At 42.2% G+C, this 14933-nt stretch overlaps 2 protein-coding genes and 1 long non-coding RNA gene across 5 annotated transcripts in view; 2 read left to right on the top strand and 1 right to left on the bottom strand.

Moving 5' to 3' along the window:
* Positions 1-4945: 4945 nt before the first annotated feature.
* On the top strand, positions 4946-7390 carry LOC133152072 (uncharacterized). Of its 2 annotated transcripts, XM_061275604.1 has the most exons (3): positions 4946-5003; positions 5065-5168; positions 5409-7390. In XM_061275604.1, the coding sequence occupies exons 2-3, from the start codon at positions 5086-5088 to the stop codon at positions 6403-6405; spliced, it is 1080 nt and encodes a 359-aa protein (XP_061131588.1). In that variant the 5' UTR covers positions 4946-5003; positions 5065-5085; the 3' UTR covers positions 6406-7390. The 2 variants fall into 2 exon arrangements, with proteins under 2 accessions (XP_061131588.1, XP_061131587.1); XM_061275603.1 differs by lacking the exon at positions 4946-5003 and having other exon boundaries at positions 5019-5168.
* Positions 7391-8529: 1139 nt separating this feature from the next.
* Positions 8530-9295, top strand: LOC133152073 (uncharacterized). Of its 2 annotated transcripts, XR_009714051.1 has the most exons (4): positions 8530-8558; positions 8646-8735; positions 9019-9111; positions 9195-9295. It is a non-coding gene; the product is annotated as an uncharacterized LOC133152073 (long non-coding RNA). The 2 variants fall into 2 exon arrangements; XR_009714050.1 differs by lacking the exons at positions 8530-8558; positions 8646-8735 and adding an exon at positions 8840-8923 and having other exon boundaries at positions 9014-9111.
* Positions 9296-12682: 3387 nt separating this feature from the next.
* Positions 12683-14933, bottom strand: part of LOC133151184 (oocyte zinc finger protein XlCOF8.4-like) — a 35116-nt gene continuing 32865 nt past the window's right edge. The window contains exon 3 of the mRNA XM_061273988.1: positions 12683-12818. Coding sequence (XP_061129972.1) covers positions 12683-12818 — 136 coding nt within the window. The remainder of the gene's footprint in view (positions 12819-14933) is intronic.

Raw genomic sequence — 14933 nt, 5'->3', positions numbered from 1 at the left:
ACGTGCATTGCTGTTTTCCGAGACCGCCAAGGCAGGTATGGTTTTTTTGATCCCCACTCTAGAGGACGAGATGGCCTCCATGATGACAACGGCACAGCGATCATGATGCTCTTCGCATGTGTGTCCGACCTGATCGATAAGTTGACGGGGGTTTATACAAGCTTGAGGTGCTCTGGCGATGAGCCGTATGAGCTTGTACCGATCTGCTTCGAACCTGATGAAGTTCCCGTAAGTAACCATGAGATGGCGCCATGTACACAGATTCCTCCCGTGATGAGCATCGATGACGCTGCCGCAAGCAGACCTGTTGCTGAAATTGTCCCATGTGTTGAGACGAGCGAGACTACACCGTGTTCAGGTGAACATCACTACCAAGAATTTCCCGATAACAGTAAAGTGGTTTTGACAACAGGTAAACAGCTGCCAAATGTGTCAAAAATTGCGAAATCTAGTAGGAGAAAGTTCCTACGACAAATAAAAGCACAGGAAACGTTAAAAGAAAAATCAAAAGTGAGATGTAAAAAACAGGAACTAAAGAGAATGATGAAGAACTCAAAAGAGAAAGAACAGTACAGTCAAAATGCAGAGGTAAGACAAAGGAAATTGGGTTATATTAGGAGCCGTTATCAACAGGACAAGCATTTTTGTGCCAGACAAAAGTCCTATTTTACACAACGTTGTCAGACAGATCATGAGTTTAAGAACAAAAACCTTTCCCGTTTCTCACGTCGTTATAGGACAGATGAGTGTTTTACGATGAGACGACGCGCTTACATTACAGAACGTTACCGTGACGATGTTGCGTTTAAGAACCGACAGCGTTCTTACATCACAGAACGTTATCGTGACGATGTTGGGTTTAGGAACCGACAGCGTTCTTACATCACAGAACGTTACCGTGATGATGTTGAGTTTCGAAACAGGCAGCGCTATTACATTACACGCCGTTATCTAAACAACCCTGAATTCCGATTAAAACATCAGGAAATCATGAGGCGCATAATGAAAACAAAATCTGATTCACTGAGGACCAAAACAATGCGCAGAGTAAGGAAGATTTTACACAAATACAAAGTCATAAACCGACTATGTAGGGAGCGAAATGACTGTGTGCTTATGAAAGCTGTTGAGCTATTCAAAGCCCAAATTAAGAATGGCCCCACATTTGTCTGCACTGTTTGCCACAGAGCATTGTTTCCCAACCAAGTACGCGCTTGTCAACGTAGATTTTATAAGAAAAACAGACATGTTGTTGCAAGTTGTCTCACGGGACAATTTGTCCATATCTGTGATGATGAATGTCACGCCTCGTGCAGCGTACCAGCTGAAAGAAAACTGGAGTGGATATGTCACACTTGCTTTAGTCACCTCAAAGATGGTAAAATGCCTGCACTTGCTGTTGCGAACAATCTCACACTCTCTGATATTCCAAAGGAACTGTGTGGATTGAACATACTGGAGAGACACCTCATTTCCAAATGCATATCATTTGCCAAAATTGTACCTCTTCCCAAAGGTCAACAACGAGCCATTCGTGGAAATGTGGTGTGCGTGCCATCTGAAGTACAAGAGACGGTCAATGTCTTGCCCAGACTAAGAAGTAAGTCACAGATGTTGAGAGTGAAACTGAAGAGACGGCTTTGCTACAAAGGCCATCAGTTTTTTCAAACCGTCACTTGGTCCAAGCTAATGAGCGCTCTGATGAAACTGCAACAAGTCCATCCACAGTACAGAGACATAACTATTCGCGACGATGCGGACCTTTGCGACCCAACCCTCACTGACGATGAGAGCAGCTCCGATGAAGCGCAAATGAGCGACAGTGAGTACAATGAGGAAGCTCTGGAGGAGATATACCGATTTGAGAGTGATGCTCTGTGTGGGATGAACAGTGACTCACAACATGACAACAGCGGTAACAAACAGCAACAAGAAAATTCGGAAGACGGTGATCAACCAAATGGTGGAGTGATACTTGAATCATGTCTCCAACCCAATGATGTGTCAGAGGAAATTACGAGTTTTACAGAGGGCATTTATTGTGTTGCTCCTGCAGAAAGAAACAACCCAGTAAGCTTTTTCAAGACTCCCAAGCTTGAGGCCATGGCTTTTCCAGTGCAGTTTCCCACTGGTCAAAACACCCTCGATGAAGAGAGAGCAATTAAACTCACACCAAGCAAATATTTCAAAACGCGTCTGTGTTGTGTGGATGAACGCTTTGCTCGAGATACCAACTACTTGTTCTTTGCCCAGTTTGTGACTGAAATTTACCAGGCAACGTCGAGCATGACAATACAGCTGCGCAAAGGTAAGCCTTTTACCAGGGATGGTCGAAGGATAAACAATGCCATGCTTCAGGACAAACGTGAAGTTGAGAAACTGGTGCGCAGCAAAGATGCTGTCCGATTCATGACACCGCTGAGAGGTACGCCGGCCTATTGGGAGAGAACCACCAAAGATCTTTTTGCTATGATCCGGCAGCTGGGCACACCCACGTTCTTTTGCACATTTTCTGCTGCCGAAATGCGTTGGGAAGAGGTCATCACCGCCATCAAAGCGCAACAAGGTGAAGTAGTGAATTTCGCCCAACTTGACTGGGCTACCAAGTGTGAGATCCTACGCAGCAATCCTGTGACGACGATGCGCATGTTTGACAAGCGTGTGGAAGCTCTGTTCAGAGATTTGATCCTCTCTCCGGCGCAACCGATTGGTGAGGTCGTCGACTACTTTTACCGACTGGAGTTTCAACACAGAGGAAGTCCTCACATTCATTGCCTCATTTGGGTTCGAGGTGCCCCTGTATTTGAGGAAGCCACAGATGAAGCCATCTGTCATTTTGTGTCTCGCTACATCTCGGCTGAGCTGCCGGACCCGCAGAAGGAACCGGAATTATACAAAAAGGTCACAGAGGTTCAGATGCACAGCAAAAGTCACTCCAAATCGTGCGTCAAACACCAAGGTGCAAATTGCCGCTTTGGATTCCCCAAACAACCGTGCGATGAAACAATGATCGTCAGACCTGCGCCCGTCGACGACGACAATCGAGATCAACGCAATGATGATCGCTTGGCGTCGAATGCCAAGCTTGTTCCCGTGCTAAATCTGCTGAATGAGCCTGAAACGGCATGCCTGACTTTGCCTCAGCTACTGGCTAAATGTAAGCTCACCGGTGACGAGTACATGAACTGTTTGCGCATGACGGCCTCGTCGAGTTCTGTCGTGCTTAAGCGAGAACCGAAAGACTGCTGGGTCAACAACTACAACCGCCATTTGCTTCTTGCCTGGGATGGAAACCTGGACATCCAATACATCCTGAATGCCTACTCTTGCATCGCATACATCTGCAGCTACATCAGCAAGGCTGAACACGGTCTGAGCCAATACCTGAAATCGGTCATTGAAAACTCCCGCTGCGCAAATGTCAACGAGAGCGATGAAATGAAGCAAATTATGCAAGCGTACTCCAAGAAAAGAGAAGTGAGTGCTCAGGAATGCGTCGCACGTGCGTGCGGCTTGCATATGAAACAGTCCTCCCGCATGGTGGTATTTGTACAAACGAGTGACAATGCGCTGAAAATGAGTTATCCTCTCTCGCTCCTTGAGGGCAAAACGCAGGAATCTCATGAAGTGTGGATGACTGGCCTGCCGGAAAAATACAAATCCAGACCTCAAACAGAGGAATTCGAAGTCATGTGCTTGGCTGATTTTGCATCAATGTGCAGAATTGTTTATGGCAAACAAGCCAAAGGTAAGAATGTTTTGCCTCTGCTGAACGACATGGGCTTTGTCCAGAAAAGAACAGAAAAACATGCGGTCATCAAATACTGCAAATACTCTGAACAAAAGAATCCGGAGGAATATTACTGCTGCTTGCTCAAGCTGTACCTGCCTCATCGTGCTGATTGCCAATTAAAATCTGAACGCTGTCCTTCCTATCAGTTGTTTCATGATAACGCCTGTGTGCAGTTACCGTATAACGACTCTGTGGAGCGCGTGTGCCAAATTGTCAGAAGGAACAGAGAAAGGTATGAGAAATACAGTCGAGACATTGACAACGCCATCCAAGAGGTGGAGGAGAGTGGGCTCGTCATAAACGAATGGTGCCACCTGGCTCCCGAGAGTGAGTTGCAAAGACTCGAATGCGTTGAGGAAATGAACGCGAGAGATGAACCGAACGACAACGTGGAGGAAAATGTCCCGGACTATAACGTCAGGTCCAAAACAACGCAAATGTCCATCGTGACAGAGCCTGCTGCCATCGATCCCGCGGTGTTACGCGACATGTACCGTAACCTGAACCAAAAGCAAGCGTCCGTCTTCTACAACGTCAGAGATTGGTGCATAAAACGTGTGTGTAGCTCAAAGCCCATTGAGCAGTTCTTCTACCACATCAATGGTGGCGCCGGGACCGGCAAATCTCATCTCATCAAGTGTATCCACGCTGACGCTACCAAAATACTGCAAAGACTACCACGACTGGCTGAGGAGGCCGACATTTCCAAGCAAACGGTTGTTCTCGCAGCTTTCACTGGCACGGCGGCGTTCAACATTTCCGGGGCAACGTTGCATTGTCTACTCAAACTGCCGAGAAGTCTCAAACCCCCGTACCACGGGCTGGGCAATAAACTGGACGAAGTCCGAGCCGAGCTGTCCATCGCCGAAATACTCATCATCGATGAGATTTCCATGGTGTCGAAAGACCTCTTCGCCTACGTGAATGCCAGGTTGAAACAAATCAAAGGAATTAATTTACCTTTCGGTGGCATGTCTGTTCTTGCTGTTGGAGATTTCTTTCAGCTCCCTCCCGTGAGACAGTCCAAACCTCTGTGCGTGTACGATCCTACGCGGCTGGACCACTGGCGTGACGACTTCAAAAAGATCACGCTCACCGCCATCATGAGGCAGAAAGACGATGTCGCCTTTGCCGAACTGCTGAACTGACTCCGCGTCAAAGAAAAGTCAGATGAACTGTCGGAAATGGACAGAGCTCTCCTTGCCACGAGGTACACTTCCCCAGAAATGTGTCCAAAGCATATTCTGCATGTTTTTGCCACCAATAAACAGGTGGATGGCCATAACTCTGCGATGCTGGAACTGCTTCATAAGGACATTGTGCAGATTGACGCGGATGACTACAAGAAAGACAAAGGAACTGGCAGAATGGCAAGGCAAGCTTCCCCTGTGCAAGGCGCTAAGAATGAGCTCCCGGACTCCATCAAAGTTGCCCTGGGTGCTCGTGTTATGATCACACGGAACGTTGATGTTCAATCAGGTCTGTGCAACGGGATGTTTGCAAAAGTTGTCAAATTGGTGAACTATCCAAATGAAGCCCGTGTCCAGAAACTTGGGTTGGAACTCGATCATGTGAGTAACACAGCGCGTGCTGCTAACCCCGTGTACATTGACAGACTGGAGGAGAAGCTGAACAAGGCTGGAGTGACGCGCCGACAGTTTCCCATCAAGCTTGCTTTTGCCTGCACGATCCACAAGGTACAAGGCATGACAACGTCACAGGCTGCAGTCTCGCTGAAAGGTGTTTTCGAACACGGCATGGGGTACGTAGCTCTGAGTAGAGTGACTTCGCTCAGTGGTCTGCATATTCTGCATATGGATGAGAGAAGGCTTCATGCAAATCCACAAATCACTGCTGCTCTTGCTGAGATGGCAGAGGATTCTTTGGAGAGCGTCATGCCCCTCCTTCACGTGATGCCGTCGGTAGATCGGGCAAATCACCTGGTTGTCGTCCATCATAACACCGAAGGGCTGTCTTGTCACGTGCAAGATATCGTGTCTCATCACGAACTGCTTTTCGCTGATGTTTTGTGCTTCACAGAGACACACCTCCAAGGATCAGTGGCCGATGGACGTGCTTGCTTGGAAGGCTACACGATGTTTTGCAGGAACCGAAGTGATTCTTACACAAACTGTCCTGACTTGGCGACAAAACGTGGTGGCGGCGTAGGTATTTGTGTCAAAAGTCACATCGCGGCCCAGGAAAAGAAATACGTTCAGGGTGTGACCGACATTGAATTTGTTGTGGTGAAACTTGAAGATCCCCTCAATGTGTTGATTGCTGCCGTTTACAGGCCTCCAGGCAACAGTCTGCGCACTTTTCTGCCAAGCTTGGGAAATCTCTTGCGGTACCTTGAAGTAATGGAGCATCATCAGATCTTGGTATGTGGAGATTTTAATGAAGATATGCTATCTGCCTCATTCAAGCCCATTCTTGATTTGTTCCGCTCGAAAGGCTACACGCAACTCATAGCCACTGCTACCACTGACAAAAACACATTGCTTGACCTCATTTTTGTCTCTCGACCTCAGTGTGCCCTTCATTCAGGTGTCCTGCAAACGTACTACAGCTATCACAATCCTGTTTTCTGTGTTTTGACCAGTGAAAGGTAAGTCACAGCTAAATCAGCATTTTCTAAAACAACAAGGATGGAAATCGAAACGTCAACGGTGTCGTAAGTGTATAATAATAGTGGTGGGATGCGGTGGGTGATTTGTTGACTTGAGGAGAGATGGGATCCAGAGTGGAAGTGCTCATTACTTGACCTCTTTTTCTTTCTCTCGACCTCTGTGCTCTTTATTCAGGTTCCGTGCGAACATACAACAGCTATCACAATCCTGTTTTCTGTGTTTTGACCAGTGAAAGGTAAGTCAAATCTATATCATGTTTTTCAGTAGTTGGAAAAACAACGAGGACAGACGTCGAATGGCGTAAGTGTATAATATTAGTGGTGGGATGTGGTGGGTGATTTGTTGACTAGAGATGAAATGGGATCTGGGGCTCAGAATGGTAAACGTAATGTTGCCATTAGCCTCACAATTTCCACATAGAAAATAACTACCAACCCATGTGGATAGCGATAGCTGGAAAAGCAGCTTTATACTGATAATATAAATTGGTGGCAATGAAATCCACCCCTATTTTGGACACTGAGGTTTGTGCATGATGCTAGCAATAAACCTGTTGCCTGGCTGGCATTACAAATGGAGAAAACATCGAATTGGAAAATACTTATCGATGGCAAAGGTTTGCTTGACGCGAGAAACATGCTTCAGAGTGAGTGAAGGGGAGACGGAGAGGAGTGGCCTTTTTAACTTGGATTCACTTTTATCATTTTTAAATGGTCCCAGGCAAATCATAGAAGAGTGATAAATGGAAACAAACCGTGAGTAAAGCCTTACATGAAACTGTCATTAAAAAGTATCATGAGTAAAGGTGGTCATACATGTAAAGACAAGGACAGTTGATGTAGCTGAACTCATGTCTGTGGTGGTAAGTTGAGATGGGCCTGTATGTTGAGATGGAATGGGGGTTGTTGTGGACTCAAGTTCAGTTAAGGGAAGGCCAAGGCTTTTGAAATTCTCTACAAGCCTTCCCTTAACTTGATGTAACTTTTTAAAATTTTAAACTTTTTAGACTTTTTAATTAGCTTTCAAAAAGTCTTCCCTTAACTCAAGTTGATTTAACTTTTTAACTTGTAACATTTTTAACTTTTTAAACTTTTAACTTAAAATGCTCACTTTCTAAATTTTTAACTCTTGTAACATTTTTAACTTTTTAAACTTTTAACTTAAAATGCTCACTTTCTAAATTTTTAACTCTTGTAACATTTTTAACTTTTTAAACTTTTAACTTAAAATGTTTCACTTTCCAAATTTTTAACTTTTGAAACTTTTACATTTTTTAAACTATCTTAGACGAGTTAAGGGGAGACTTTTTAACGTTTTACATGTTTTTATTTCTGATTTTAGTTATAGAAAGGCCTTTTAAACTTTTTTTTTTGAATTGTTTTTCACATTAATTACTTCATTTTTTTATGTATTATATTTTTTCTACGTCATAATCGTGAGGCGACAACAGAAAACAGACGAGGTAAGTTTCTCATCATTAGACATGTTTTATCTTTCTTTCAAAAGACACTAAATGCTGCTATTTCACTCTTCTGTATTTTAACAGTTCATTTTATGTGGCGAAAGCAGCTCATCCACAGTCCACTGACCAAAGACATCCTCTCTTCGGCCATGTACCAGCCAAATGCCGCCTTAAGTCCAGGAAAAGTTTTCTGAAAAGTGTCCCACCCCTCAGAACGCCGAACACAGGCAGTGAAAGAGTCACTCGGCGGGAAGAAAGACTTGACAATCTTCCACCAGAAACTACAATGGAGCTTAAAGCAAGCGAGGCAATGACCCCAGGAGCAGACACCAACTATGTATGCAACGTGGAAATGCCTAAATAGACTAAGATCTGGTGTTGGACGTGCAAAAGTCACTCTCGCCAAATGGGGACATCTGGAGGATCGGAACAGCGAGTGTGACTGTGGCACTGAACCACAGACCATGCAACACCTCCTCATGTGCCCCTGCTGGAACATCCCTGCACAGCATCGAATTTAGCAGAGTTTAACGAGAAGGGACAGAAATGTGTTCAGCTGTGGCTCAACCACATCTAGCCAAGCCTGTAACTAACTGCCTTGTAGCCACGATAAGAAGAAGCTCATCCCAGAATCGATGCCAGAGGTAGCCATGACATATTACTTTATTGTAATGTAAGTGTAGAAACTCAATGTTTTTTTGATGAGAACCCACCTAACAGACCAAACAGAACTACTTTACAGGCTTTCTTGTCGTCACAGAGGGCAACAGTTTCAAGAACACCTGTACAAGGGAGGCCTGCATCATGGAACACAAACTCCCAAACACACATGACTTCTCCTGCTTCTTCTGTGAGTAGCCAAGACGGTAATTTGTCAGGAAGCGCTCTTTAATTTTACCGCTTCTCCTCAACATGAATTGATTAACATATTATGTTGCAGCACAGCGAGATCCACGCATTTCAAGAAGACTTGTACAAGGGAGGCCTGCATCATGGAACACAAACTCCCAAACACACATGACTTCTCCTGATTCTTCTGTGAGTAGGCAAAGAGGAAATTTGTCAGGAACCACTTTTTAATTTTACCGCTTCTCCTCAACATGAATTGATTAACATATTATGTTGTAGCACAGCGAGAGCCACGCATTTCAAGAAGACTTGTACAAGGGAGGCCTGCATCATGGAACACAAACTCCCAAACACACATGACTTCTCCTGCTTCATCTGTGAGTAGCCAACAAGGAAAATTGTCAGGAAGCACTCTTTAATTTTACCCCTTCTCCTCAACACCTCTTTCATGTTCCTCTAGTATGTTCCTGGGTCTTGCCTGTGGTTCTACATGCATCCAGTCATGCAGACAGAGAACACCTTAGCCTTTAACTGTCGGAAGCTGTCCCTCTGCGAGGCCTCATACTATAGTCTGTTTTCTGTTCTCATTCATTCATTCATTTATTTATTTATTTATTTATTTATTTATTTATTTATTTATTTATTTATTTATTGATTGATTGATTGATTGATTGATTGATTGATTGATTGATTGATTGATTGATTGATTGATTGATTTATTGATTTATTGATTGATTGATTGATTTATTGGCCTTTCTATATTTCTTTGCCTTAAATTTTGTTTATTAAGTTTTGTGTTTCCAATATGTGCATGTTCATTTCATCACATACAAGTCCAGTCCAATGTATACGTTCTTGTTTGTCATTTTGTATGTTCAGTATTTATTGAGTCAGTTAAACATTTTATCTATTTTTTTTATTATTTATAAGATTTCACGCATTATATATTCCATTCTGCCCAAAACAACTAATCTCATGCTGTATTTTGGTTCCAAAAAGCACCATGCAACTGTTTTTTTTCCTTCTTGTTTAGAAGGAAAAGTGTAAAGTGTATGTTGACAACTTATGTTGTGATTTGTCGTATAAAATAACCTGTTTTGAATGACATTATTCATAATTGACATTTATTTAATTCTTTCTTTAATAGAAAATAGGTCTTTTCTGTGTTGATATGAAACTGTAATTAAATACTTATTTTTGATTTTAACTCTGCATGTTCATTCATTACTTTCACACTACTCACTAAATATTTTAATGTGATGTTATCATTATTCATCAGCCAATGCATGCATCAGGGGGGAAGTGGGTTGTTTTTGGGGAAATGAGACAATTATTGAAAGTTTATTAATATATTGTCTTGTGATCATAGTTTATTGTTATGTTGTCTTGTATGTATGTTGTCTTGTATGTACATTCTATAAGTTGATATAGTGTCCATTATTTTATCTTCGCGATTGTACTGATCACGTTGCATTGAAATACTTTGAAAACAAATCGGAAACCTCATAAACCGTGGCGATTATAGTTATTACCATTACTGTAAGGCTATTTTATTACTATCATGATCATATTTTAAATATACTGAAATATCGCCACTCAATCGTATCGTCACGTATCGCGTGATTTTACGGGGACGTCTTTTTCTGTCTCTACTTAAAGTGGACGCTACCATTTTTCACCTTTTAAGGGGGGGGGGGCTCTAAAAGCGTTGAGTCCACGTAAATATAAACATGCACATGTTCACTCAATTGTGTAATCATATTTCACACGAATTTAGAGCGATGTGTTCCGGTCTCAGTGTTTTTTTTCTGTATGTACTAAAGTTTTGACGCTACGACTAAAAGTTACCCTCTCTTTTCAGATTTCGCTCAGACCTTTCGCGCCGACCTTTCGCGCCGCCGAAAAGTCGGGAGGGACTTTACACGGTCTCATTATCAACTTGAAGACGAGATAGGTAAGTGGAAAGCCGAGATTTCCTCAACTTAATTTAAACCCCTAAGTATATACTTACATTTTAACCAGGATTGTTGCGTTAGTGGGGAAAGTAGCACTTCCCCACTTCTAATTACGATCGTCACAGTTCTATTACTGTACTATTACATGTTATTACTCATTAACTGTACATATAGAAAAAAATAGTCTCCTGTTCTCACGACGGACTTTTGCGGAGTTGTTTCTCGGTGAATTTAGTATGGATTAATTCCATCGGTTGATGAACGTGAACATTATTCGCGGCACAAGTATTGTATTTTCAGTGACCACATCTTTGGTTTGCGTCGAGCAAAAAAAAAAAAAAAAGGAAGGCCGCCATTACGAAATGCGCATATAGCAAATGAACTTGTAATTATTAATTAACTAGTCAGTCGAAAATACATGTTTGTTTTGCGTTCCTATTTATGACGGAGGATTCCCCATTTTATTGCTCTTGCGTTTAAGTATTATACACTATCGTCCGCCGTGTGCATTTGCCATCTAACAAGATGGACGCATGATGCTTGCACTTTGCGTTACGGAGTAACGACATTTCTGGAAAGATACACGACGCGTAATTCATTTATTTCAGACGACACCTCGTAGTCGCCACACGCAAATGGATAAAAATGGTTTACGGTGTTCTTTTATTAAAATCTTTGTTTTAGGTTAGCCCCCCCAAAAAACGCACAGGCGCCATTATGAAATGTGCTTCCAAATTTATATAGCAGATGACATTGTAACTGTAACCACTGATATGCACTGACCGAGTAAGATCAGTAGTATTCATTGCCCAGCGTTAATTTGTAGCAGTCTTGATATGCTCCACACCAATGAACTATTGACTTTGGCACTCTGCAGTGACATCTGGTGGATGTTAAAATCATTGCTGGCAAACTCTTTCTTTTTTCAGTATAACATTTAAATAATTGTTGTTTTTTTTATTATACGTGGTATCCATTTATTTTTATCCAATTTGAATATGGTAATGATATCTTGTGTCGCTAATAAAATAATCTCAAAGTCAGTCAGATGTATTATAATATTTATTATTAAATGAATAATTTGCCATTTGCCATCTACTAACTAAACAAGTCAATTTATCTCTTTTTTTTCTCTTTCAGAATGGCGACAAAAATGATTGCTGCTAAAGCCGTTGCTATAAGGAGTGCTGTTCGAGCGCGGAGCTGGATTTGTGGTGCGGATGGCACCTTGTCCATGCAAGGACAGCATAATAATGTAACTGTTGCCCTCTGTGACGGCAAGAAAGCCTATCAAGTCGTTCTGTTTGAACACTTGGCAGCCCTTGTCACAGAGGGCAACAGTTACATATTTTTAAACTTTGGTGTCGACGAACGGGGCGTTTTGCTCCTCACTAAACCCGGCTCCAAGATCTTCATCGGGGCGGAAGTGCAGACCAGCCCACAGTTGGAGGAAGAGGCCAGGGCCCTGGTCTACCCCAACTCAGTGTCATCATCTCCGCAGGAAGTAGTGAAAAAACTACCTGACGAGATGGTGTCACTGGATGGCATAATTACAGATGTAAGTCACCTGCACCCACAAATGCACATATACACACATGTATTTGTGTACACCTGTGAAGACATGATGCATGTGCAATAATGTACATGCATGCGTATGCAAAGCCAACCAACCAACCGACCCACCCACCCACCGACCCACACGCACGCACACACACACAATATCATTGAAATCCTCTGTTTAGTACTAAGGTACCAATTTTTTATTTTTTTTTTGTCATCGTTAAGGTTGTGTACACTGACACATGACACGCTCATTGTCAAACATAATTATTCTAATTGTGATATCAATTTGGTTCACTTTAGATGCGTCCAATCCGCATGGTGCGCCAAAGGGGGAACCACCTTGCGCCTTTTCGGCATTTGACACTTAAAAAGGTAAGTAGCCATTTGTACTTCCCCTGTTGTAGCACTTTGCACACATACTTTTTTTAAACTACCGCAGGATGATGCCACTGTCAAAATTGGCCTTTGGCGGGAGGCGAATCTCATGGAGTTGAAAGTAGGGGGTTCCTTCCTCTTCACCCACCTGAGTGCCCGGGTGACCGATTCTGGAGTAATGCTCCACTCCACTATATACACAGATATAACGGTTAGTAAATGGCTTCATAGCAGTGGAATTGAAAAGGTGCTTGCTTATTATTTTTTTTGCTCATTTTTGCAGTTGCAATTGCAGCCTTCCGCCCAGCGCGTAACCGTAGCCCGCTGCCGACCGCGCAACTGCTCCGCGCTGGTTGCATTATTGTGACAGAGTCGTCGCTGAAATTTAGAAATGATTTGTAACGTCCTAATGTACTTTCCAAAATTGAAGTGTACCTCAGTGCGCAGGGAGCTTAATTTGGTCCGATCGCGCAACCGCCCGCAGCGCGCCAGGCGCTCACTGTCGCATTGTCTTTGTGTTTTAGGATGGCTTTACTGCTCCCACTTGCTTTTTTTGGAGGCATGATTAGCCTTTGGTAAACGTTGTTTTCCATTCATAAAAACTAATTTGCTTTTTATTTTATTCAACAGGCCTGCAACTCCAGCCTCATCGTCACGGTCGTTGGTATCCTCTATGGGGAAGAGGTGGTGGAGGTTGTCTCGGATTTGGGAGAAGTCACAAGCATCAAGCTGGATATCTGGCTAAAAACTTTCAGCCAGCCCCCCCATATCCCACAAGATGGGATGCCCATTATTGTCACTCGTGTGCAGGGTGACGTGACTAAGATCGAATGTGTGAATGAATGCATGCATGAATGAATGTATGAATGTATGTATGTATGTATGTATGTATGTATGTATGTATGTATGTATGTATGAATGAATGAATGAATGAATGAATGAATGATGCATAATTGAATGAATTGTTGAAATTTATTGAATGGTTGAAATTAATTGAATGTGTGATTGAATAAATGTTACATGTTTACTTTTCTAACAACAATTGTTCATCATATTTCTACCTATTCCACAACTTCCCACTTACCAAAAACTTCACATCTTTTATTTTGAAATCCACACCCAATTCGCCAATATTTCATTTTTCCCTTCTCATTTCTACATTTTTCAACCGATTCAACCCATTCCAACTTTCAACTGTTCATCATTTTTCTACCTATTCCACAACTTCCCACTTACCAAAACTTCACGTCTTTTATTTTGAAATTCACACCCATTTCCTTTTTCCCTTCTCATTTCTACATTTTTCAACCGATTCAACCCATTCCAACTTTCAACTGTTCATCATTTTTTTTCCTATTCCACAACTTACCAAAAATTTCACATCTTTTATTTTGAAATTCACACCCAGTTCCTTTTTCCCTTCTCATTTCTACATTTTTCAACCGATTCAACTCGTTTCAACATCATTCTGCAACATTCCTTAAATATTTATTCAACTTCTTCACCTTCACACGCAATTCCTTCAGGAATTGCAAATTCTAGTTAGTGTGAAGGTGAAGACCTTCACACTATTGTTATTCCTGTCCTTTATTATTGTGTGAAGGCGAAGGCCTTCACACATTGTTATTCTACTTTATTGTGTGAAGGCGAAGGCCTTCACACATTGTTATTGTGTGAAGGCGAAGGCCTTCACACATTGTTATTCTACTTTATTATTGTGTGAAGGCGAAGGCCTTCACACATTGTTATTCTACTTTATTGTGTGAAGGCGAAGGCCTTCACACATTGTTATTCTACTTTATTGTGTGAAGGCGAAGGCCTTCACACATTAATATTCTACTTTATTATTATTAAACAACTTATTCCTCCCACTTTTTTGACATCCAACTACTCCCACATGCTTCAACCAATTCACCTCGTTCAAACTTTCACACGTTCCAAAAATTCATGGCAACCTTGCCACCTTTTTTTCCCTTCATAACATTTACCGTTTTTAAGTAATTAGCAAATTTGTGCATTTATTTCCCCATTCATTCTTAATGGCAATGTCAACCCGAGCCAGTTTCCTGTAGTGGGTTCGATTCCCACATTGGGCGTCATTAATTATTTTACTCTTTATTCTTCCCGCTTATCATTTTCAACGTTTATCATTTGTAACTAACATTCGCATTCAACATTCATTACATTAAGCAATTTCCACCACTTTGATTACGTATTCACATTCAACAAACACATTCATTACATTAACCAATTTCAACCAGTATGTAGACAGGGACACAATTAGCTCGTGGGAAACACAAGTGATT

This window comes from Syngnathus typhle, linkage group LG3, assembly GCF_033458585.1.
Source record: "Syngnathus typhle isolate RoL2023-S1 ecotype Sweden linkage group LG3, RoL_Styp_1.0, whole genome shotgun sequence".
NCBI classification, from domain to species: domain Eukaryota; kingdom Metazoa; phylum Chordata; class Actinopteri; order Syngnathiformes; family Syngnathidae; genus Syngnathus; species Syngnathus typhle.
Note: the sequence above shows the minus strand (reverse complement) of the source record. Positions and strands in the feature narration are given on the sequence as shown.

Excerpts from the sequence above, each read along its gene's own strand:
- LOC133152072 (XM_061275603.1), top strand. The coding sequence starts at position 5,020 with ATGTGTCCAAAGCATATTCTGCATGTTTTTGCCACCAATAAACAGGTG. Across the intron at positions 5,169-5,408 it reads GGAACTGGCAGAATGGCAAG|ACTGGAGGAGAAGCTGAACA; the intron begins GCAAGCTTCCCC and ends GTACATTGACAG.